We start from the raw sequence: 24,993 nt of genomic DNA, 5'->3' as shown, positions 1-24,993 counted from the left end.
TACCCCTTGGTCTCTTGCCAGAGGTAGAGGGTTTTTTTCTTTTCCAACAGAAGATTTGCACCTTTTTGGTGTGTTAAGCATAAGTATTTTTGCCTGTAAGGCAGGTATCCTCCCACAGAGCCTCCAGATCAGCCCACAGTTGCAGAGCTAAGTGCACACATTGAAGTAGCTCTTAAGAAATGGGAAATATCCTTTTCTGCTTTTGAATGTGACTGTAGGCAGTTTGCACCTTTCTCAGGCTCCATATTATCTGAGGATGCATGACTCAAGGGAGAGGCTGTGGAGGCTCATGGAGTGCCAGTCAGATAACTGGCTTTGGGAGAGGCTCTGCATATTTGTTTCTGCTCTTATTTTCAGTGTTTAGATATCTCCTTCTTCTGTACAGGTTGGGGAGTGCACTGTGTGTGTAGTCACACATGTTTATGAGTAAAACTGTGGACATGGCAGCTGCTGAGCAAGTTCTGGTGATTAAAATCCTTTGCAAAATGAGACTTGCTTGGTGGTTGCTTGGGTCCTGTGTGTTGGTGAAGAAGAAAAGGAATACCTTTGGTGGAAGGTTGCTTTTAGCTCCTCTGTTCTGAAAAAATCCAATGCCAGAGAATCACTTGTGTTGGAATAAATACTTCAAAACACTGCCACTATTCTATGGAACATTTTGGTCCTCCATTGTGGAGCATGAAGTGAGAGAAGTTTTATCAACTCACTGAAGTTGTTACATTTCAAGACTTTGGCCAGATGTATTTCATTGTGATAGCAAGAGAGGATTTCAGTCTAGCTTTGCAAATGTTGGAGAAGCTGGGTTTTTTTTTCCTACAAATAGCTTCTGCTAATATAATCCCAAAATAAAATTTCAGAGGAAAAATTTCTCTGTTCTAATTATAGCTGTTTCTAAAACCAGAATTTTCTGTAAGCCTTTTAATCAAACTAAATGTCACCACTAGGGTTTTTTGGTGGATTTGAAAGGAACAAATGAATACTGATGTTGTACAAGAAGATTGTTTTCAAACAAAAAAAAAAACATTATTTGTTTTCATAAAATTTACTTATGATAAGACACTTGGGTTCCAGCCTCTTTGGAAAATGGGTTTATCTTACAGGGCTGTTTAAGAAGTACTTCTAGTTCCTGTCTTTAATGACTTTTTGTTCAGCCATTTATTCCAAGGGAAAAATTTGCTTGTACAGTTAATGCAGCTAAGATGCTGACCCATCAAATAATCCTTTCAGCTGCTGTCCTCAGAAGTCTCAAAATATACACACTTTGCATGTGGCACTGCATTCACCAAGCAGGCCTTTATACTCCCAGGTCTCACAGATGTTTTCTCTGAAATATTTTCCTAATAGATTTCCATGGCACAGGGGGGTGTAAATTTATGTTTGTTAGTTCTTAATGTGCTTTTCCACTTCAGGTAAGAGCTACCTCTCAGTCCCTCTCCTGGGAGATGCTTCCCCTTTATTTTGCATCTCCTTTGCTCATTTGATTCTTGTTTTGTGCTGCTGTTGGCAGGTGAGATTTGACTTGCAGGTTTTTTTCTGAAACTTGAAAGGATGATGCTCTATAGTACAGATTATGAAAGCAGAGAGTCTGATGCTGCCCTAAAATTTGTGGCACTCCCTGCTGAAGTTTATGCTATTTTCTCTTTGCAAATTTTGAGAATCATGATTTCTCAGAACAACCACGGTAAGAGTCCTTAAAAACAGTGATGCTGAGCCTGAGAATTTCTCAAGAACTTCTGGATCTAAACCTGAAGTTGCAGTAAAATGTGACATTGCTCTGAGGTATTGTCTTTGCATACTGGAAAAATGTGCTTCTGCATCCATGAAAAATGCCAGCTTTGACTCCAAACCTGAGAAACAACTTTCAGAACATCTTGCACAATAAAACACTGTCCAGAAATGTTGAATAGTACTGAGAGGTGCTAATGCTACCTGAGTTCTGTATGTGCTGTTCTTTCTTTGTACTAATGAATAAATGCCCAGATAAAAATCCAGTGTTCCTGTTCCAGGTTGTGACAGGTGAAATGCCAGACTGGCTCTCTGAATTTCAGCCCTGGAAAATCCCAAGGCTGATTTTGGTGTTCTGTGCATAAATAATGTTACGTGGCATAAGCAGTTTTTCAAGAAACCTTATGCTATCTTACTACCTTAATCATGACTTAGCCTTAACCTTACAAAATCTTTGTCAGATGTTTTAATGGAACATTTTTATAAAGACTTCCTTCCAGTCTAGTAGTTCACAGAGGGAAATTAAGTTTAGTAATACATATTTAAATGTTTTGACAAATGAGATCTAAGAAAGTGCAGAGACTACAGGAACAATATTGTTAGTACAGGAAAATTGCCAGACAGATAAATTCAGTTTTGGTTAGACTGTCTTTCATTGAAAAAAATTTTCTGTTGCTCACTTCTATGATAGTCTTTTTTGCTGAAATGGTTAAAACCACAAAAAAAAACTCAAACAAAAGCCAAGCAAATAAAACCCCCAACTTTGAAAAAAAGCTCCACCTTTTAAATTCCTAGATGCTGTGACCACACTTTTTAATGAAAATACTTCATAATAACTTTATTAGCCTTAGATTTTTGCAAAAGTGTTGAGTTCCTAGTAAAAGTTTATTTTGCCACTTCAATCTGAAATTCTCTGATTCCTCTGTAGCAGCCCAATGAAGCAAGGCCCCTTTGGCTTGTGAGCCTCCCAGCTGGGTTCTGCCAGAATGCCAGGGACTAAAAGTACTGGTGAGACTTTCCTAGATTTAAAACACTGCTTTTGTCATTTCAGTAGCCAGAGTACAGGATGACTCCAATGAGGAGAAGCTTTTAATACTGGAAAAAAGTTACTGACTCGACTATAATAATCAATGGGGAGTTGTATCCAGGAGAAATCTGTATTGCAGCTTAGTCTTTTGCTTTGTAAATCAGTTCTGATATGTAGCTTAACCTTTGTGTCATCTATGCATTTTTCCTTTTCTTGATCAAGATGAGATTCCCATAATCTTTTTAGGTAATGTAGTTTTTGTGTATCAGCATCTAGCACTCAGCTCAGTGCTGGTGAGCCAACTTGCCGTGGGATTTTTTTGTTTTTTTTAAATTTCTTTGCATCTTCTTAAAAACGGAGTCACCTTCATTGGGTAAATATTTTAAGCTAGTTAAAACTACATCAAAGTACTCAAAGGCAGAGTCCTGTTTGGGCTTCAAAACCTTTTGCAGAATTGCCCCGAGACACTAAAACAAAACTCCGTTCTTGTTCCCCAGGAAATTTACTGTGGTTGTTGCCTTAGTTGGTCTTTGAACATCTTTCCAGTTCTAGCCAAGACAGGCAAATTATCTTGAAGATTATAAATGCCTTAAAAATGGGTAGACTGAGAAAAAAAAAGGACTTACATGCTTCCATACTGAGAAAAAAGGTAATAGGACCAATTGCTCTGTGAGGGGGCAAAAAAACCCTCCAAAAAACCATACAGGAGAGAGCCAGTGGAGCTCCAGCTTCGGTAGGGTCACTGCTTACCAAACTACTCGAGTTTTCCTCAGTTAATGTTAACAAAAGACTTGTCACCCAGACCCTATTTTGTTTAGATGTAGAAGTCTGCTAAGATAATGTATGACGTGTGCTTTTAGAGTACTTAGAAGGTCTCCAAAGGCACTGCTCAGATAGAAGCATTCCAGGTAATCTTACAAAGCTAGTAAGTGTTTGATGTGCTAAGAAGATGAGAAGATGCAGAATTATCCTATTGTAAGTAGAAGTTGACTTTCTTTTATCAAGAAGTTTTTTTGAATTTAAAATTAACTAATTTAAATGGGGTAGTTCAGAATCACATAGGAGTAGAATTCAAAGGAAATTTAAGTTAAAATTGTGTTGATCCCAGAGCATTGTTAATCATTATTGAAGCAATGACAAGTCCAAGTCATAGCACAGGTCAAAAGTTACTGCTTTCATTCGGTGGATGAAATATTTTGTATTTCTAGAATTACTTGCATATTTGTACTGGCTGTAGTCAAGTACATTACTTTTTAACTTTTAGTCTGCAATTGGAGGGTCTAGTTCTCTTGGTTTGATTTTCTTTGAGAACTGTGTTCAGGGCTTGTATGTAGTTATTTCTGGATTTATAAGGATATATATCAAAGCAATTTGATTTTATTCCTTAAATTGGCTTCATCAAGAACTAAGTTGTCTTTTACATAGATTTGGAAGTAGTTTTGTGTTTTAGTTAATGGAAATTGGTCTGTAGAGTTTTTCCTCGGTTACACTAATTTTATGAAACATCTGTTAAAGTCACTTGTTTTCAGAGGCGATGTTGACACTGTGTTTGTAAGGTCTTGTGCTCACCTGACACAACCACACTGAAAACCAGTGGGATAGAATGTGAGAGGCTGGATCCAGAAGGTGCCTTGCAGCAGGCATCCTGCCAGTCCTGGTGCTGCCAAGCCCAGGCAATTTGGGAAACTTTGGAGCTTGGGGAAATTTTCTGCAATTTGGGAAACTTTGGATCTTTATTTTAAGAGTAGTTCTATTCCTCAGGCAGGTTTTGTATCCTTGTGAATGCCATTAGAAATTTGGTTGCCTGCTTTGCCTTTGCCTTCCTAACCAGCTTGACTGGTCCTAGGTACTTGGGATTAGAGTAACCCGTCCTCCCTGCTTGTGTTCTTGCAGTGGACTTTTCAAACAGCAGCAGCTTTTCAGGAATAGATTGGTTTTCTGAACAGTTTGTCAGATGAAACAGTGTGTCTCTGTGCCTGTCTTTATTTCCATCTTGAAATTGATGATAATTTCTGGTTTGTGCCAAGTAAACCCTTTCCCTTGTCTGCAAGGGATAGTGCTTCAAATAAAGCAACACAAGTTTTTTAAAAAAAAACTAAGGGCAAAAATTGAATTTGATGAGTGAATTGCAGATTTACAGTCCGGGACAGGATGCTGGAATTGGTGGTAATGAAAGTGTCAAATCCATTGAAAGCCCATGTCTGCAGTTCTTCTAGCTGACTCTTTTCTGAGCTGATCACTGTATTTTTTTCCTGTTTACAGCAGAATAAGCAAATATAAACAGGCTGCCTTCATGAGAAGTGAAGCAAGATCTATTCTTCTGTTCTGTAATTGTGGTGTATTCTTCTAACTCTCTTAATCTCACACTTTTGGAGAACCCAGTCTCCTGCTTTATTCATCTGCTGCTCAGGGTTGTAGCAGTAAGCCAGCCATTAGTAAGCTCATGTAAAAGGTGTCCTGGGATTTACAGGAGTGTGGGATGGGAAGCAGTAGCCTGCAGCTTACCCAGTGGGCAAGAGGTGCTGTAATATTTTTGATTGTGCACCTTGTCATGCTTCTCTGTGTTACTGCAATCCAGTCAGCAAGCCTGAGCTGCATCCAGGACTGTACTTGGCATTAAGGCTGATTTTTCTGATGAATATTGATTGTTCATGGTGTAATGTCAGACGCTATACATGTGGAGTTGTCAGAAATGTTCTACCAGTTGAACAGCTTTTAAAATGGTTGTTTCATGTCTATATTTACCTTTAACAGATCTGGAGTTTTCAGAGGATGCATCTGGTGTCCTTGAAGGCAATAAGAAATCTACAAATAAACAAGGTGATAAATCCAAGGAAAACACCAGGAAGATTTTTAGTGGGCCAAAGCGGGTGAGTAATAATGCTGAGACCAATACAAAGTTCTTATTTTACTGAACTCCTCAGTAGTGATGTTTCTTCTTAGATGTGCAACCGGGCTTTTTGAGATCATATATTGGCCTTTAATATAATTTCTGCAAATATTATTCAGGTGCAGTACTTTTGTTTTTATTACTGGAAATTTTGCATTTTAGGTTCACATTACTGCTATGGAGAACCAGACTTGTAATGTAGATACATTCCCTGGAGATGATTTTTAAAGCAAAGCATCAGTAAATTCTGTGTATTTTACTTTGTGGTTTGTTGGTATATGGAGAGGGAATTCTTTTGGCCTCTTTTGTTTTCTCTCCCAAGAAATATATATTATAGGATAGAACTTTTCTTAAAACTTCAAATTGAGCATTGATACAGTCTTTATAAGGATAAGTGCATTTGGTATAGTGAGATTTTCTTTTAGTTGGAAAATAAAGTAGCCTCCAGTCCCACGTCAGTCTTGCTCTTGCCCAACTATGTAATATTCAGTATGAATTTGCCCTTTCATAGTATGAAAAGAGCTTATTCATTTTCTTGATCTTACAGAAATGTGGTTTATCTGTCATTACAGGTACTCAGTGTTTTGAGGTTTTTAAAAATATGCATACAACAAAAATCGAGTGTAGCCACCAGGTAAAAGTTTGCAATACGGGGATCCATGTAATCATGAAATGAAGCTTTTATGACTCTAATGTCCAGGCCAGCCATTTCCAATGCTTAAGGACTTCTCATGAGCTTTTTGCATAACTTGTTTGTGTTACCTGGTGAGAACAGTCCCTGTCTCACCATCATTTAACGCACAACTGCTCTAGTAGGAGAACAAGGGAAATGATCATGTATTTCTGCTTTCCCTTGGAGTTCCGTAGGATTTGCAAGACCTGGCAGTTGCATGGTATTGTGGAAATTGTTTTTATATGTGTTCAGAATGTGCTCATGAGTCCAAAAGTTCAAAGAAGTTTTTTAAAATTGTTTTTCCTCAGAAATTCTAATAATTCCTCATGAAGGTAACTAATTACTTGTGTTATGTGATAGTTTCACTTGAAGAAATTTTACAAGGTGCCTTTTTTTTTGGTCTACCAGAAGATTTATTGTCTTCCTAGTTGTGTTGTTACATATAATTTTTTTCATTCAAAAAAAGGATTTGTGGGTGGAGAAAGGATGACAAATTTGGTTTAGCTCTCAAAATGTTCTGGGGAGTATTTTCATGTGGGAGGATTTGTGACCAGTAGGTCCTGTCAGTTGTGATGCCCTTTGAAAAAGAAGTGTCACTTGTTGCTTTGACTTTGGACAGAATGAGGAGCTCCTCCCTCCACAGTTTGAAGTCAGATAAGTCAGAAGGGTGTTTTCACAACTGAAATAGTATTCCTTGAAGATGGAAATTCCTCAGCTTCTCCTGATTAAATAATCATTTTTTAAAACGCAGCTTCTTATCAGTGAACATTACAGTACACTGAGAAACCCAAGTACAAGAAGTGCAAATGTGACTGTAACTTTTTTGGTTATATATTTTAGCAGCATAAAACAACTTGTGGGTATTCTGCTAAATTCAGAAATTGTTTAAAATTTAAATGGTATAAATATTCTGTAGTTGCATTTCACGTGTTTCTTGTTTTATTTGTATTCTTTAAATCCCTGAGATTTTATGTAAAAATGGTTCTAATTATTTTTTTATGTATATATCATGAAATTATGGGGTAAGGAAAAAGCCTTACAGCAATATCATACTATAAGGGAGAATGATTTCAAGTCTATAAAATTCTCATTTGGGGATAAATTTTCAGGTTGGAAAGTTGACAACTAAACAGCTTTTTTGACCCTGTAGTGATATAATGGACCTAGATGTTGCTGTAATTGAAATTCAGATTTTAAACTTCAGTGTTCTCTAATTGTATGGCTGTTACATGGAGTTACTAAAAAAGCTTGTAAAGCTTGTTCTGATGGTAATTAGAACTGCTCTAATTATCTTCCTAAAATATAGATATAGACTCTTTATCTTACTTGTATCTTAAGGGAATTCTCATTCTGGGAATGAAAAAAAGAGAGAACTAAAAGTATTAACCTGATGATAATAACTAATGATCTTTGAAAAAAAGAAAATCTCTGGAACTACTTCACTGTCTCAGCACCACTTATTTTTTCTTGAAGGAGCTAGCAGATACAGTACTAAATATTTTCTGTTACGTGATTTTCAGAGCTGTGGCACTGCATCAGACTGAGCTGCCAAGAAAAAAGCTGTGTTACTTAGGAAGCAGCAGGTGCTATCGTTAAATTTCAGCAGATCCAGAAAGCTCAAGTATTCCAGTCTCTATTCAGCAGATCTGTCACCCATGGTTGTACTTTTGAAAACTTGAACATTGTCTCCTGATGCTAAACTCCAGTTCTTGAAACTTTGAGTGTCTGTACAATAAAATATTACTGACGTTGTTGACTTGGTGAATAACAATCTTTCTAAACACTGCTTTTACTGTGAGGACTGAAATGATTGCATGGTTGCAGTAGCCAAGGACATTGATAGGTGAGTAAAGTCTCAACCAAAGCTATGCTTTTAAGTGAATTCAACCTCTTTGTCCTGAGCCTGAATTATAGGAGGAGTGTTACATTCCATAGCAACATAATTAAGCACTTACAGTACATAAATATTGGCATTACTTGAGTTGCAAATTATGGGTGTGAAGCATACATGAGTAATAACATCTGCAGAAGTTTGTTTGCAACTGTTTACAATTTTAATTCAACTGGTTGGGTAACTCATGCTCTAGCATGTCGGTTTGGGAGCTCTGGATACACCCACCTGTTGGCCCCTTTGAGCTTAGTTCCCCTTCTACAGATGAAACTAATTCTTCATTAGCAGGCAAACCCAGTAGAGTAGACAATAAATTTCTTATTGCTATGGTCCAAATCTACTGAGACTAAAGACTTGAAAATAGGCAGCATAAAAATTATTTCCTCAGATTTCTTGCTCCTGCTGCTTTCACTACAGATTTTGGCTAGAGTCAGCAAATGAAGAGCAACAGTTTTTGTAGGAAAACTCTGGAACAGTTTCCTGTGGTCTTATACAAAATGTTTGTCTCTAAATAGGAATCTGAAAAAAGCCTAAACTTAGAAGTGTAAGATAAGGAGGGCTAGTCTATCTTCAAATTAACCTTTTGATCTATCAGCCCTAAAAATTAACGATTATACTTAGTGTTTTGTGTCAGTTCAGTGTTTGTATTGTCCAGCATGTCACTAGGGACCACCGAGTCCTCTGAACAGCACATTTTCTGAGATGGCCCCTCTGCTCTTAAAATATGAGTGATCTGCAGCTCAGTGTTGATCCTAGTTCTGCCTGTGGCCATAGGAAGCCAACCTAGACATGGTGAATACCTATTACCTTTGAATGTTTCAAGGTAAGAATTTAGATAGAGTTGCAAATCATAGTTAAAAGGTATTGGGAGCCTTTCAGCTTGAGGGGCCTGGGAGGGAGGCAGAAGGTGTAATCTTTCTGTTACTGGTCTTCAGGGCTGCTGAGGCATGTGGGAAGACTTGAGGAGCTGCATGAAGGAGACAGGAGGTATAGCAGAAAAAAAGCACTGACTCTCAAGTTGGCACAAGTGGAAGCAGACTCAGTCTTATGTTTTCTCAAAGTAGCATGAAATTTCAATTAGATGAGTGCTTTATCAGGATTTTTTTTTTTCCTATGCCTTAGAGTAGGTCAATTTTAGAAACAAGTTCTTTGGAATTAGTTTCTTAGATGTTGATATCTTTTGCACTGGGTGTATTTCATAAAACTGCTGTGCTACTATAGAACGCAATTTTAGCACCTATGAAACACTGAAATTTTCTTGAGACTTTGAAATATGTTTTTTATGATTGGTAAGATGAGGAAGAAAGGGTTCAGTGCGTGGTCAGTCTACACTGGGGATTCATGGACTACTAATCAAGCTAAAAACTAACGTGAAGGCTAATTCATTGCTTAATGACTTCTGACTCCAGTTAAAATGGGCATATTTCAATTAAATATTCACTTTTGTAGTGAAAATCTACTGGTTTTAAATGACTTGAAGCTAACTTAAATTTTTTTCTTATTGTTTTACATTGCTGTGCCTGGAGAAATGTCTTTAAATTCACTTGTTGAAATCTTAGCCCTAGAAAACCAGTCTGGCTTGCAATTTGTACACATTCCCACATGTACCCAGTGAGTGGGGATACATCAGTGGGCTTTTTCTTTTCCTCTTGTGCACACATTAGCTTGTACTGGAAAAGGTATGGAAAAACCTCTTTACCACTAACTTGATGTTCATGGTGTTTCCTTTGGCCCATTCAAATACTGGACCACAGTTTTCTGTGTGTGCTGGTTTTGGCTGGAATACAGTTAATTTTTTTCAGAGCAGCTCTTACAGGGCTGTTTTGGGTTTGTGCTGAGAACACTATTGGTAGTGCTAGGATGTTTTTGTTATTGCTGAGCAGCACTTAGAGCCAAGGCCTGTTCTACTCCTCATCCCACCCCACTAGCCAGGAGGCTGGGGGTGTGCAAGGAGGTTTAGAGGTGACAGGTCAAATGACCTAAGGGATATTCCATACCATATGACATATGCTCAGTAATATAAATTCTGGAGAAGGAAGGGGGGACACACCTTTGGAGTGATAGCCTTTGTTTTCCCAAGTAGCTGTTATGCTAGATGGAGTCTTGCTTTCCTGAGAATGGCTGAAAAACGGCACGTCCATGCGAAGTGGTGGATGAATTCCTTCTTTTGTTTTGCCTGCATTCATGACTTTTGTTTTCCTTATGTAGCTTTCTTTATTTCTTAGTGTTTTCTCACTTCTACCTTTTGGATTCTCCCCCATCCCACTGGGTGTAAGGAGCTGGGTGGGGCTTAGTTGCCAACTGGGATAAAATAACGGCAGTCCTTTTTGGCAGCTGACACGAGGCTTAATGGGTTCGAGATAGTGACAGATTTGATCGGGATGTGCTAGATCAAGCTGATAGCTGTTAGTGCATTTTAGCTGTTAATTGACAGGTGTCTGCCTGCCATGGGGCCCCCTTGCCTTGCTGTGTGGTATGGCATTTGGCTTTCACTGCTTGCTGTGCCTGGGAATATTTTGGTAACAGCACTTTAAGTACTGTTAAAGTTCAGTACACTGAAATGGCATTGCTTGAAAGTTCCTCCACTAGTGTGGAATGCATTTGCCAGGAAAAGCTGAGATCCTCCTGGATTAACCAAAAAAACCCAGTCCTAAACCCAACAAAGCCCCATGTACTGTAAGGACTGAAAGAGGCAGAAAATACTTGCAGAAGCACGTGGTTATGCTGCTTTTGTTCTCCCTTTGCTCGACCAGCTCCCTTGTTTTTCCTTGTGCCTTCAGTTTCCCAAAGTTGTGTATTACTATAAAAATAGCACACTGAAAAGGAAACATTTAGCATAAATCTTTATCCAGTTCACTGGTAAACTAAACTATTCTATCTACTCAGTTGAGGGGACCCAAGTAGAGAGATTAAGTCATCTTAACCTGGTTAAGTCAACATTGCAGCTGAGAAATGCTCACTAAACGCAGCAGCCTTAGCAGGATTACGTGCAGCACTTTGATCAAGTGGCGTTAGTAGGGTTAGTCATGACAGTAGTGTCGAATAGGAGAATGAAAGCATTGCTGAATTCAGACATGGCTTAGCCAACAGACTGCTGCTCAACTTTGTATCCAAGGCAGGCTTTATGCCATGAGGAGGTGAGTTTCATCATGGAAAATAACATACTCCTGTTATAAGGTTGGGACTGTCAGAAACTGTCAATACCTGAAAAATAACCTTACATGTGAGCCTTTGTTTCTAATAGCATTTATTGTAATACATGTTTTAAGGATATGAGATCTATGATTTGATGGGAGCTTTCTCCACTGGTGTTTCATGCTGACTGGATGGAGCTATAAATACCAGTTAGAAACAAATGCCGTGTCTAAGTAAACTAGAAGTTCAGAATGAAAAGCTTATCCCTCGTCTTTGGAAGTATTTTGAAATTGGAGAAGTCCGAACCTGTGCCCGCTCTGGGCTGGCTGAGTAATCTTAGGGCTAATGTGTCAGTGACGTGTGCATGGGAGGGGACAGAAACTAGGCTGCACTGTGGTCTGTAGTTTTCCACTTAGCTCGTGTTATACTGTACAGTAGATGTTTATCAAGGCATCCTGCGAGTAACGTTTCATTTTGCTGGCCTGCAAAGGAATTAGCGTTTCCCCAGATCAGATTTTTAAAGCTTTTTCTTTGTTCTTTCATTTTTCAGTTTTAGAGTATGTGAATGTTAGTCTATCTTAAGTGCACAAAACAATGTGATTTTGCTTAATTATTTTTCCATAGCTTATTTCAAATAAATAGTTCTGAAAAAGTAGCAGAGGAGTCATAATTCAAAAGTTTTGCTATCAGTCATAGCCCTTTCTATACATATAATGGTAGGATCAGAGTAGATTGTCCAGGCCTCATTTTAAAAAGAACTGTTTGTCTTCATCTTGCATAACCTTTAGTTAGTGTGTCCTACCCTAAGGATGAACAGTTGTAATAAAGCCTTTTTTTCAACAATAATGAACTGCTGATAACTATGCACATTGAACTGCTCTTTGCATCCTAATTTAGAAAGTCAGAATAGCTTGTTTTTAGGAGGAAAGATTATTAGCTGGCATAAGCTGTTTTGACTCCATTGAGGAGTCGAGCTGAATTTGGGCAATTGAAATATTCCGTGACCTCTGAGTTCAGTGCTAAGCCCAGTCTGTCTGTCAGCAGGCTGGCAGACAGTGCTGGGCAGAGCTGACAACCTGTGACTGCCTGTTGCTGCTTCTGCAGTGCATTCCTTTCATTTGCTGGTTGGTGCTTTTGGCAGAGTGGCTCCCCAGTCCTGAACTGAAGTGGTTTTTATGGGGATTTTTTGTCTAAATATGTTTTGTTGGAGTGATAAACAAGAGATGAGCTGTTCTAAGTGCCAGCCAGTTATAATCAGCTTGTCTAGTGTAAGCAATTTTGATATATTGCTGGAATAAAAAAGAAAAATTAAAATAGTATAAAAGGTGAGAATAAATCTGTTCAAGAGCTGATTTGTTAGAAACCAAAGCCTCATATTGGCAATATGATTTCACTTAACATTTGCAAAACCAGATTCTTCTATAAGCATGTTTATTTAATAATGCTTATTTAATGCTTACCATTTAGGGATTTTTTTTAAATTATTATTATTATTACTGTAAATAGACCAAAACCAATTCTTAATGTGTAAGCTAGTAAGCAGGATACTAGTCAGGACTGGCAGGTTTTTAGATTAGTCACCTAAATTGGAGAGTGAGGTAGTTGCTGTAATTTTACAAATTGAGTTGGGATTTAGCACCTCAGAGCCATCCTGGACTGAAAACAAATGTCAGGATTTGGTCTTCTCACTTCAAGATAATAATTTGATGCTGATAAAAATTATTTTCTTCTCTCTCCTTCATATTAAACCACAGTGAAGAGGGTGTTCTGGTAGATGCTAAGCTGGGATCCTTCCAGCTGGTAAAAGTGCTTCCTCAGGTATCCTCCATAGGCAGCTGTTGGGTAGAACTGTGGGAGCAGCATCCTTGGAAATGCCCGTTTTCTAGGTGGTGTCAACAGAAATATTAGCAGCTTTGTCTGAGATGGGTAGCGATGCAAAGTGAACGTAACATGCTAAGTCCTCATAGAGGTGAGAGGAACAAATGCAAAGCATGGAAATGCTTCTCCCCCTGTGCATACTTAGGCTTTTCAGGAAGTAGAAAAATCAAGTTGAATGGAAAATGTTTCACAATGGAAACGTGGCATTTTAACTTCTAGTTCCTACTGGCATGAGCTCTAAGGCAAGAAGAAAGATTGATTGAAGTGTTTTTCAAACGAGATTCTCTCTTGCACCCTCATATTACCTGCAAAATAACACACACGTATCAGTTTTGTAGTCCTAGTAATTAACTTAATGTTTTAGTAAATTGGCAGTGCAGGATAGCTGTGTAGGATAAATGTTACATTGCACAAGGTCTCAGTCCTGTAGAAAGTTCTAAAACGGGAAAAGCGCTCAAAGAGATTAAAATACACCAGTTTCATTTGCTAGTGGGAGCTTGATTTATATGCAGATGAATATGCAAAATTGTCTTCACAGATCCTGTGTCCTGTATGAGCATGGCTGGTTCACTCAGCTCTGTCAGACTTGATGTGCATTCAATAATTGCAAGATGAGACATGAGCACGTCTGAGAGGGAATCAGTGTTGAGGGCCCAGTGTCCCTGTTAGATCCATTTTGAAGCTTTTACTTTGAATTAGCTTTATTTTGGCCTGATGTAGGCAGTGCCTGGTAACCGGTGGCATGAGGTAGGTGCTCTCTGGAGGTGCAGCTGAAGTTCAGTTGCACTGGGAAGCAGTCAGGTCAGCATCCTGAGACTCAGTGGTGCAAAGCCAAGAGCTGTAACTGAGGACATCTGGGAGATTTATTTGAGCAGTGTTTTTTACTGATCCAAATGGAAACGTTTCTGTGGGTGTACACACACCTCAGCTGTATGACCTCTGGAATGTCATTGCAGTTACAATTTTGTAAGGCTTTCATGTTAGTAGATTGATACACTTTGGGTAGATTAGGATTAACAGGGGGAGGGGAGGGGGATGTGTGTATGTGTTGGCCTGCTTCTCTCTGCCTTTTGCAACCAAGAGAGCAGGACATTTGTGTGAGCAGTTTGTGCTGGGAAGTGCTTGTGCCAGGTGTTCCTTGAACTGCAGGTTTTTCTTTTCTCTTGAGCAAAGCATTGTGTTTCCAGTGTTGTGGTGATATGTCTAAACTATTGTATCCTGTCCCTTTTACTTAGACTTATTAAAGGTTTCAGGCTGAAATAGTGACCATAACCATATGGCTTCTGCTTCTGAGCTGACCTCTGAATACACTCAGCATAAGCAGCATACAGACCATCATTGGCTATTTTTGTTAATGAATCTCGCTTATTAGATTGTCCTGCTTCTTAAGATCTGTTTTCATGCTTCGCTTGGATGTTGGGCCCATCATCTTGTTGTGCCCTGTGGACCTCCTCCTGAGCTTTAAGGAAGAAAAAGTCTTTTTCAGATCTTCAGAAGTTTGATGCAAAAAAAGCTTCAGTGATATTTTTTTCCCCTGCTCCTTGTGTTGTCTGATACTCTTAAACCTTGTCTAACAGCTTGTTTTCTGGCTACGTGTGTGCATAATGTGTTTTGTGTTTAAATGGAATAGCACCTCACAATTAAGTGATCCATGGCAGTGGTTTATTGGCACTAATCTGCTATTTTGATCCAAATAATGGAGATGCAATTCAGATTTTGAACACTGCAAAACCAACTTGGTGCTGGTTTGAAACTGCTGTCTTTTCTGAAGTCCAAATTAACGTTTTTTTTGTTCTATAACATGGCTCAGCTTGTGCTGAATTGATACTCCATCTACCTGTTTTGAAGTGTGATTTCTTTTTCATTGCTCTGAGTGATGTTCATTCCTTTCCCTTTTTAAAAGAAACAGACCATTATGAATATTTTTGTGCTGCATAATATGCTTGTTGTCGTTTTCCTGTTCAAAGCGAGACGTGCAGGTTAGTACTCTTAATAATGATGAATACAGAGTGGTAACTCATATATTTTGTTTATTGGGGTTTGTTTGGAACTTGTAGTTTTGACAAGCATCTGGCATATAGTGTTACTGAATGCATTTCAGATATAAATAATTCATTTATCAGGCTATCTTTTGAAAATGTTCTTGAATTTTTTTTTGCCATTGTCTTCTACCTTGGAAAGCACTATTGCCTGCAGATAGATGCTCTTCCGTGTTTTGCTAGTATTTTCTGTGTGACTCATATCCCTGGCTCCTATTTTCTGCTGTTCTGACATCTATGAATGGCAGAGACAGCACTGCATCAGTATGTTCATAGTGCCAGCTCTTGAAAATTTCAGCTTTGAGGCTTTTGGGGTGGGAGGTTAAGCATGACCCATAGTTGATGCCATTTGGAGATGATCTTGTAAAACTCTGCATTTTGTAGAATCCCTGGCATTAGTCATGGTTTTGTATCTGCACTCAACCCCCCAGAACCACATGCAGAGTCCCACAGTGCCATATGCCTTATTCCCACCCTGGAATATTTGCAGTCTTTCAGACATGTGTCTCTGTGTAAGCGGCTGTCAGTTCGAGATGTACGGAAAAAGGAAACTCCTGCTATTCATCAGAGGCTCTTACAGCTGATTAATATTGCAGGACATATTTGCCTTAAGAACACAGAATTCAAGGGAATTAATGTACTTCCACTTGCATCTATTCCAAGTTAGTCTTGAGAGAAGGAATTATTAAAGAAAGTCTGTTATTTGAATAATTGCAAGGTTTTCTTGTCTTTAAGGGAAAGTTTCTTAGATTATTGCTGCTTAAATATCAGTGTTGCTTGTTCAGGGAATCTTGTTATCACAAGCATTTTAATTGCCTTTTAAAAAAACACCCCAAAACCAAACAAACCAACCTCTTCACTTTTGTGATTAAGCCCTTCTGAAAAGTCTTTCTTCACCAGCATTCATTTGATCTTTGGTACTTCTCCTGGATTTGGTTCTGTCACACAGTAATCCAAAGCAAGTCCACACAGTGCTCGCTGGTTGATGGATATCGGCACAGTTTCTTTGCACTTGATCTGGAAATTCTTCCTAATTCTGTGCTGCAAGGCAAAGTGAGATGATTGCTTTAAGAGGTGATTGGAAAGGAGGGACATATTTGATGTGTTGAAGTCCATGTGAGTTGCAAGAGAGGCTCCAAAGTCTCTGCATAATGTGTTAGATCTGATTAGAACACATTTCTTTGGAAAACCATGTTGGATTTTCAAAGGTGTGTTTTGGTGGACCAGCTGTCTGCAGGCAGTGTGAGAGTGACCAGATAGCAAGTGGTAGGCTGTCTAAGGAAATATTGCTGGGAAGGTATGGAATCACGGGCCAATCACTTGTTTAGATCCTTTCTGATTTTAAGTGGAAGATCCTACAAAGAATGGTCACTAAAACTAACCTTCCATAGACATTTGGGATTTTAAGGATTACTATTTCCAGCTGCACTTCAGGCTCTGTTACAAGAGAGCCATTAAATGCAGATGTCCTCATTTCTCAGAACAGGCATTTATTGGTGGCATTACCTGTTTTCTTATGTAAAATGTAGTCTTTTTTTCTCTATTGCACTAGCAATGGTTAAGTTGTAAACTGCCATGTCACAAAACACTTTAGGCTGCCCTAGCTCTTGCTTTAGTAAGGAATTAAGGGAGATGGGAGAAGAAAAGCCCATTTTTGACTGTTAAACAAAAAGCATGCCATCTTTGGAAGCCTGTGAGCCCTGAGTATTTAGAAGGAATTTGCTTTTATCTGTTTGCCCTGCTGAACTCTTTCCTACGCATCAGCTGTTGCTCTCTGCTGAGGAAGACGCACTAATTCTGCGTGGCCCGTTTGGTTGCACTGCCACAGCTGCTTGTGTACTTAGCTGTAACTCCCTCCCAAGCACCAAATGTGCTCCTGTGGGCTGGGCCTCCTTGCCCTGTGTGTGCACAGCAGAGGTGCTGGATTTGGAAAAGCCAAGGAGGCTGCAGGTGTGTCTGGTGTGGTCAGCAAGGGACCGGCCCAGTTGCTGCCTTGCCAGGACATGCTCCAACCCAGCCTGGCTCTGCTCCCCTGTGCCTGCCAGGGGCTGTGTTTGGCTCCTGGTGGAACACAAGGCCTGAAGGAAAAGGAGCATACAGCGGGGCACAGGCAGAGAATTTCACTCCAAACAGTCGGATTCTGTAAAATGCTGTACCATGCAGGTTACTGATCAGAGTGTGTTGCTTCCTGGAATTATCCTGTATACCAGGATAGGACACCCTCTCTTGCCAGTCTTAAATATGCACTAAAATGAAGCGTGGAGCAATTGTGAGCAATTCAAGAAAACACTCAGTGGTTCTTCTCCATTGCAGGTATCTGTGAAACTTGCATTTTCTTAACAAAGATACTTTTTTTTTTTTATTAATTGTCCTTCATTTGCTCATTGCAGACCCTAGTCAGATTTCAGGTAAATATCTACTGCTCGGAGAGGTATAGGAGAAAAATGTTAACATCTGAACCATTTTCTAACCTTTTTTCATATAGGGATCCATAAGACACTGTATTCCTATTTGTGGGTTCAGATGTTCTCTTGTAATTGAATTGTCCTGAACATGAAATTGGTTTCTCAGTTAAACTTTTTGAGCTGAACGGATACCATCTAAAAGAGCTTCCTTGCAAAACTGATGAAACTTAAGATAATAACTACTGTATACATGTTGATGAACAGTAAATGAGCACTGCTATAGGAACATAATTTAATAATCCAAGTTTCTCATGACCACATGAAAGCACACTCTTGGTGGGAAAGAGGCTTTTCTCGTCTGGAGACCGAAATGGGTTAGTGCTTTTGGGCTCTGAAAACTACTAGTTGAGGCTTTCATTCCGCTAATATTCCTTGAAATTTTATTTGGCAGGGCTTTGTCTTAGGAAGAATGGGAGGATGCAGCACAGTAGAGTTTTACTCTGCAATAATACAGAAACCCTTGACTTAGAGAATTGGCTTTCCAGCTTTTGGCATGCTAGAACCTTGTTGCACTTTGTGGAGTGGTGCTCAGTCCCTAGCTGGTTCTAGGGCTTGCCACATGTAGCCCCTCTGTGAGCTTGAGCTGCATTTGGGTTAAATAGTTAATACACTATATTTTGACAGAAAATGTTTATTTGATACTTTTTCCACATTTCAAATGCTGTGTAACTGCTGGGAGGAAGGAGGTACTTAGAGAGTTTACTTGATACATGTCATGGTGGGAAATGGTGAAAATTGTAATACTGTATTAGTCTAGAACAATATTGTGCAAGTAGGTAAACATGAATGCTAGAAATAGAATTCTGTCTTTGCTTCCTCTAAGGAGTATGTTATGTTTCCCAAAAATTCAAGGACAGTAAATTTTGATGCATTTTGATTTGCCTTAACACATTTTTGAACAAGACTAAAAAAGACCTCTTAATTTTTTAATATGGATTCAAGCATTTTGTTTGAGTGTTCTTATTTTTCCTAGCATTAAAGTATATGAGTTCTGCAGTTTTGTTTCTAAACCAGTCATATTTCTACTGACATGGTGTTTTCTAACATGTTTTTTTCCCTGAACTGTTAGTTTTTGTCTTTAGGAAGGTTGCAGACCTTTTGCCTTTGAATAAATTTAAGAGATAAGACAACTGAAAGATTCTTTTAAATACATACATATCATGTCTTTTGCCATTTGAGTGGGTCTGTATGTCTTTAAAACCATCAGGTGCTTTAAAGTCTCTCTGATTTTCCAGTACATGTGATACTGAGAACTTTTGTTGCTGGGAATTCAGCAGGGAAAATGAGGCTTCTTTTCCTTGTTTGGCTACAGTATTCCTACAGTAATTTTGAAGTGTATAGTGACTACTGGTAATTTACTTAAGAAATAACTTTCATTTTTATCTTTTAGTCTCCCACAAAAGCAGTGTATAATGCTAGACACTGGAACCAGCCAGAATCAGAGGCTCTGCCAGCACCACCAGCTTTGAAAACTCCCAGTGTCCCAGTAAGTAAACTGTTGTTTTTTTCTCAAGTTTACTAAATCTCCTTTCCAGATTCACTGATTATTTTTTTTTTAACCCAAGTTCTTGCTATCTGATAATGTCACAGTAACTCAGAATGAGGTCCCCTTTGTGATGTGAGCCATTGGAATTTGATAGAAAGGAAATTGTTAGTGGAAGTACTGTAGAATAGGATCTTAAATATAGCTTCAACATAGTTAAAAAAAAATACTTCAAGTTATGCTTCCCAGTGCTGAAGTTAAGCTTTCTAACAATGGACTCCATTCCGTTTTCTGAGAGAACTCCCAAGATTAACTTAGTAATGAACACAGAAGTCAGCAAATTGCTGATGAAAAAGAAAAAACTTGAAAAGAGCCTTTTCATTTGTTTTTCCTTTATAATGGAGTAGTGCTGATGGCTGACTTGAGTCTTTAGATACTATGAAAGAAACACCATTTTCTGTGTACAGTCAGAAATGCTAATACCAACATTTTGGATATAAAAAAATATACCGGCGTGAAAACAGTTCTTGAAGTTGTTTGTCCAAAAGTAAGTGGTTGTTTTGAGACTCAAAGTAATTGTTTTTTAACTCTTTTGAGACTCTGAGAATCCAGGGTCTTCAGCTTATATTGCAGAAGTTGTTACTGATTATGCTGAGAGTACTGTATGTTGTCAATTAATGTAATTTCATTTGGTGCCTTGCTGATAGTACTGGCCTAAAAACAGAAAATAAGAAAGCAGATCTTTTTGCAGTGATAACTCTTCAGCTTTTGTTGTTGTCACCAATTCACCAGTTTGTAGGGTTTTTTAATTTTGTTCTTTTTTTTGGTTTTGTTTTTTGCCTCTGTTTGTTTTGTTTTGTTTTGTTTTCCTGAGGGGGAGTTGGGGGTTTTCTTTTTTTTTTTTTTTATGTCTACCCCTCTGTGGTATTCTAGTACTTCTTCCTCTTTGGTTTGTGGTTGTTTTTGGTTGTCACCTCACAGTATTCCGAACAGCCTTCTTTGGATGTTAACTGCAATGCCTGGAAAATGCAGATAACTGATTTGAAAACAGCCATGTCCACTAGAGTCTGAGGAGAGAGCAGAAATTTCAGCCCTGGGTTTTTCCTAAGCCCTTTTTTCAATTTAAATTATGTACCTTTGAAGTGAAGGTTTTGTTGCTTACTGAATCTCTTGGTACTGTTTTTTGTGAAGTACTCTGATAGCTGACTTAAGGGCAGATTTTGTGTGAGTCTTGTCAGACAGACTTTGGATATGGCTTTTTCAAGCTAGGGAAATATCTGTTTCATTCATTCAGACAGTCACTTTTGTCTTCTGTCAGACTTCTACTTTGTATCTGGAACCATCAGAATATTAATTCAGGAATGTGGTAGAGGTTTGGCTGAAGAAATCACTGAGGGGAATTTGTATGTGCTGCTCATGTTATGATGCACATCTGAAGTTGCTTCAGACGTGGTTTTTAACTCTGATTTACATGTGTGTAATACTTCAAAGTTACAAGGTAAATGAGCCTTGAGCCAAATGTTCTATGGTAGTTCCTGCATATGGGATCCTGCCTCTTTCATTTCTGTAGAAATTTATCACCTGAAGGTTGGGAGAAATCTGTCTCAGGCTTATGGTGAGAAACTCAGAGCATGCAAAGTGCTTATGCCAAGTACTCTCTTAGGGCCTCTCCAAATACCCTTGGAGTTTGCTTTGAAGGGGCAGCCATTAACCAAGGCTTGGATGAGATCCTTCAGTGGCTCTCCTGTGTTCACATACTGATAAGATCAATCCTCCAGTATGTGCTCTAAACCAGTTTTTCAGGATGGTTTATTACCATTTTGCCACTGGTGCTTAAGTGAGTGAATACTGAAATGCCACAGTGATAGAGGCAGAATGTAAAGAATACTTCAGTAATATAGCAGCTTCTTTTGGCTTTTAATTTTGTCTGTCAGTGTACAATGCATAAGAAGGTTTTCTCTCTAGCTATCCCCTGGAGTAACAGGTCATGCATCTTCTATGCCTGCATATTCATTCTGTTTTCAGCCACACTTAAAATGTTCTCATTTTTCTGTGTAAGGAAGCTAAGTACATGATGTTACTGAGAGATTGAGGGTGAGTAAATGCCTATAGGAATTGGCACTTGTACATTTAGAATTTGGCATTTGGAGGTCTTTTCCCATGTGCCTTGTTTGCTGTAGTTTGTCTTCATATTAGATTTTGTGCCAAAGAAGTAATCTGAAGATAAGCTGCACTTCAGCTTGTAGTAACCTCAAACTAATACAGCAAACTAAGTCGAGGAGAAACCTGTAATACTTGCCAGAGTTGTCTGGAAACGTGTCAGTAGTTATTCTAGACCTAACATCAAGTTCTTTCGTCCCTGTAGAACAGGTTCTGCTGTATTTTGTGCTATGATATGCTCCTAAAATATTTAACAGCACAGATAAGAGAATGCTAAGAGTGTGCTGTACCTGGTTTGAGGGCTGCTCTGTGCCTCTCCTTGCTCTGTGTGGCTTTTGTTGTGCTGCTGCACAATGCGTACTGGCAGTCTCCTGCCTCCGGGCAGCTGGAGTTTGGAGTGTGAGGCTGGAGGGTAGGACAGGAGTGCAGTGTCCTCTGGCAGGCAGGGCCAGGAGAGCTGGCACAGAGCTCTGCAGGCCAGGCTGGGCTGAGGCAGGGCTGGCTCAGGGCTGTGCTCCCGTCAGAGCTCGGTACTTCCTCAGGGCTTCACGGTGCAGCCAGCCTGGGCACTCCTGGAAGCTCCAGTGCAGAGGGGTAAGAGACTTCAAAGAGCAACAAATAAATACTGTTTATAAATACTCAATTTGGTTGGTTTACTTACCCTGAGGCTTAAGGAACCAATATAAGGAACATTTTACTCTTCTGCTGGTTTTTAGTTTCAGAATTCTACTAGATCTTTCCTATACTTGGAAATGTATTTTTTTGTATTTAAGAGTAGACACATTGTCACAGAGCTTAGGTGTATGTACATCTTGGTAGTGCTAGGCAAGGGCTAAATAGTCCCAAGATGTGAGTTTGACAATTGCACACCTGTACTGTTTCCTGATGTATTTAGTGTATGTTTTCATGCTCAAAACATCTGCCCATTGTAGCACTTTCTTATTAATAGGTAAGGCTATCTTCAAAGGAGGCAATTCATAAAGATGATGGAGTTTTTAAGGCTCCTGCACCACCTCCCAAAGTGATAAAAACTGTGACAATACCTACTCAGCCCTATCAAGAGATAGTAACTGCATTGAAATGTAGGAAAGAAGACAAAGAAGTAAGTATTCTTAACAAATTTTTAAGATAAAGAATTACTAGTAATCCTAACTACTGAAGGAACAGTGTCAAAACACAATTTAGCTTTCTTATTAAAAATAATATTTTGAATGGCCTTTATTAACATCTTAATGTTTCCTTGCACTTAAAACTGAATAGATTTTTAAACTGTACTTGTTAAGATTATTATCAATCCCAAGAGCAACTTACTTAGGTCAAAATATTTGTCTTTTCCAGTTATACACTGTTGTTCAGCATGTAAAGCACTTCAATGATGTAGTGGAATTTGGTGAAAATCAAGAGTTCACAGATGATATTGAGTACTTGCTAAGTGGATTGAAGAGCAATCAGCCCCTAAACACACGTTGCCTTAGGTAAGACATCTAATACAAAACATGGAACCTGTATTTAAAAGAGAATACTGAATTAAATATGCATCAGAAGTAATCATGCTTTAAAATTTCATGGACATTTACTTGACACTTCTGCCATAAAGAGTAAAATTTGAAAATAATAATTAAGATTGTGTATTTTGAATAATCATAAGCAGTATGGTTATGAAGATGAAATAGTAAATTGTGCTGTAAGAGACATCTTTGATTCACTTGTTATCCTTGCTGTAAATTAAAAAAATACCTCCTGATAACTTTGTTTAGTGCATCTTGTGTGTGATATCTGTTCTGTTTTTAATGCAAATTCAGTTCTAAAATAAAATTCCTAAGACTGCAGAGTTTAATGAGAATCTAGAACTGAGGTAGTAGTGAGATGTTTAAATTCAGCTGTCTGTTCTTTATCTTCTATTGAGAAATTACATAACTGGCACCCACTAAAAAGACTGAGGCCTCAATATTAATTGGGAGGCTCCTTAACTTGTCTTGGACTATTCTTAATACTCAGGTTACACATTATTGTGAAGTTGACATCAAAAATGTTAATCTTATTTTGGAAAAGTTTGTGACTTGTTACCTGTGTCAATTGCCTGGACATGAAAGTAATTGTAATAAGGTTAAATAACCATACAATAATATTTTTATATACCTAAATTTTCCTTTCTGTTCAGTAAAACTAAAATAGTAGAGACAGAAAAGCTTGAATCCATAGAGAGAGATGATGGCAGTGCTTTGTTTTTTGACTTTGGCTGAGAAAAAGCTTTCTATGCCTCTAAGACAGCTACTTTAAAATATTTGTTCCTCATAAATTAGCAATAAATATTATTGCTGGAATATAAGTACAAGAACTCTTATCACCCAGTTTGTTTATACACTATGATAAGAATAAATTGCTACTATAATGACAGTTTAGGAATAGTTTTCATACAAGTGCTCCTTATTTTCTCATGTGGCAAAATTACTCTAATTTTTAACTAATTATTCACAAATTTATATAATGGAATGTAACTTACATAAGCACAACAAAAAATACTTTCTTTCACTTAATAAATTAAAAGGAAAGTGTTTTCCCAAAGGAAATCAATGTGTAAGGATAGGAGTAGACGTAAAAGACTCAAACAGGTCAGTAAGCTCTAACTGGTGTTGTTGTGATTGGAGATAGAAAGACCACTTATTATTTTCAACACCTTACTGTGTGAATTTCTTACAGGCAGATTCCTTAGCAAGAAGACTTGATTGCAGAATCACTCCCACATTAGTGCACATTTAAAAGCAATGTATTTTTAGCAGTTATGTTGCACTGTGCTAGAAATGGCAGACAGCTTACTGAGAAAGCTACGGGAAAAATGCCATTTTTAAAATAAATTCGTATGCTGGTCAGTGATTACTGATACATTTGTCAGATCTTTTCTGAAATCTTTTGTATTTCCATCAATCATAAATGCAGCAATAAATGTAGAAAGAAGTTTTATGTATAAGTAATATTAGGCATAAGTGAGACTAGTCAGTTAATTAGATAATCATTAGATAACAATGGAAGTTCACATTTACAATTTTTCATAATGTCTTGGTCCATAATGAGCTCTTCCATGTCTGTAAATCAGAGCTTCATGCTTAATCTGTGGCACTTTACTTTCAATTTAACTACTGGAAAATTTCAGCCTTTTTTTTTTTTTTTTTTGGAGAAGCAAATTCAAGCTGCTTTTAAAATCCTGGTTTTAGCCAAGCTTAAACTAAAGCAGACATAGTTTGGTACTGCTAAGCAACTTGAATAAAACACTGCTCACCAATTGCAAACCTGCCTTAGACAAATTTTAGCTGACACAGTTTGCCAAGGTCTGAGGACTGTGGTCAGTCTTGTGTTGAAGACTTGTTTACCTGCTGTTCTTGTTAAGTGTGGTCATTTCAGTCCTTCTAACCCAGTTAATTTTCTGCAGTGTAATCAGCTTGGCGACCAAGTGTGCCATGCCCAGCTTCCGGATGCACCTGCGAGCACACGGGATGGTAGCCATGGTTTTCAAAACACTGGATGATTCCCAGCACCACCAGGTACGGCTGCATTGTGCGTTTCATTGAGTTTGCTGAGACCTGCTCTGCTGCCTGGGGATTTTGTTCAAGGTCAAGCAGGCAGTATACTGTG

General features: G+C 38.4%; 1 protein-coding gene across 5 annotated transcripts in view; it reads left to right on the top strand.

Annotated features, from left to right (window-relative positions):
• Positions 1-24,993, top strand: part of WAPL (WAPL cohesin release factor) — a 135,159-nt gene that overhangs the window by 89,074 nt on the left and 21,092 nt on the right. For 4 of the 5 annotated variants that reach the window (XM_021536198.3, XM_021536199.2, XM_021536197.2 and 1 more), the window contains 5 exons: positions 5,504-5,619; positions 19,111-19,206; positions 22,313-22,465; positions 22,702-22,838; positions 24,791-24,902. In XM_021536198.3, coding sequence (XP_021391873.2) covers positions 5,504-5,619; positions 19,111-19,206; positions 22,313-22,465; positions 22,702-22,838; positions 24,791-24,902 — 614 coding nt within the window. The remainder of the gene's footprint in view (positions 1-5,503; positions 5,620-19,110; positions 19,207-22,312; positions 22,466-22,701; positions 22,839-24,790; positions 24,903-24,993) is intronic. The other variant, XM_021536200.3, reaches the window with a different exon arrangement.

This window comes from Lonchura striata, chromosome 7 (genome assembly GCF_046129695.1).
Source record: "Lonchura striata isolate bLonStr1 chromosome 7, bLonStr1.mat, whole genome shotgun sequence".
Taxonomy (NCBI): Eukaryota; Metazoa; Chordata; class Aves; order Passeriformes; family Estrildidae; genus Lonchura; species Lonchura striata.
This window is presented reverse-complemented; position numbering and strand designations above follow the sequence as displayed.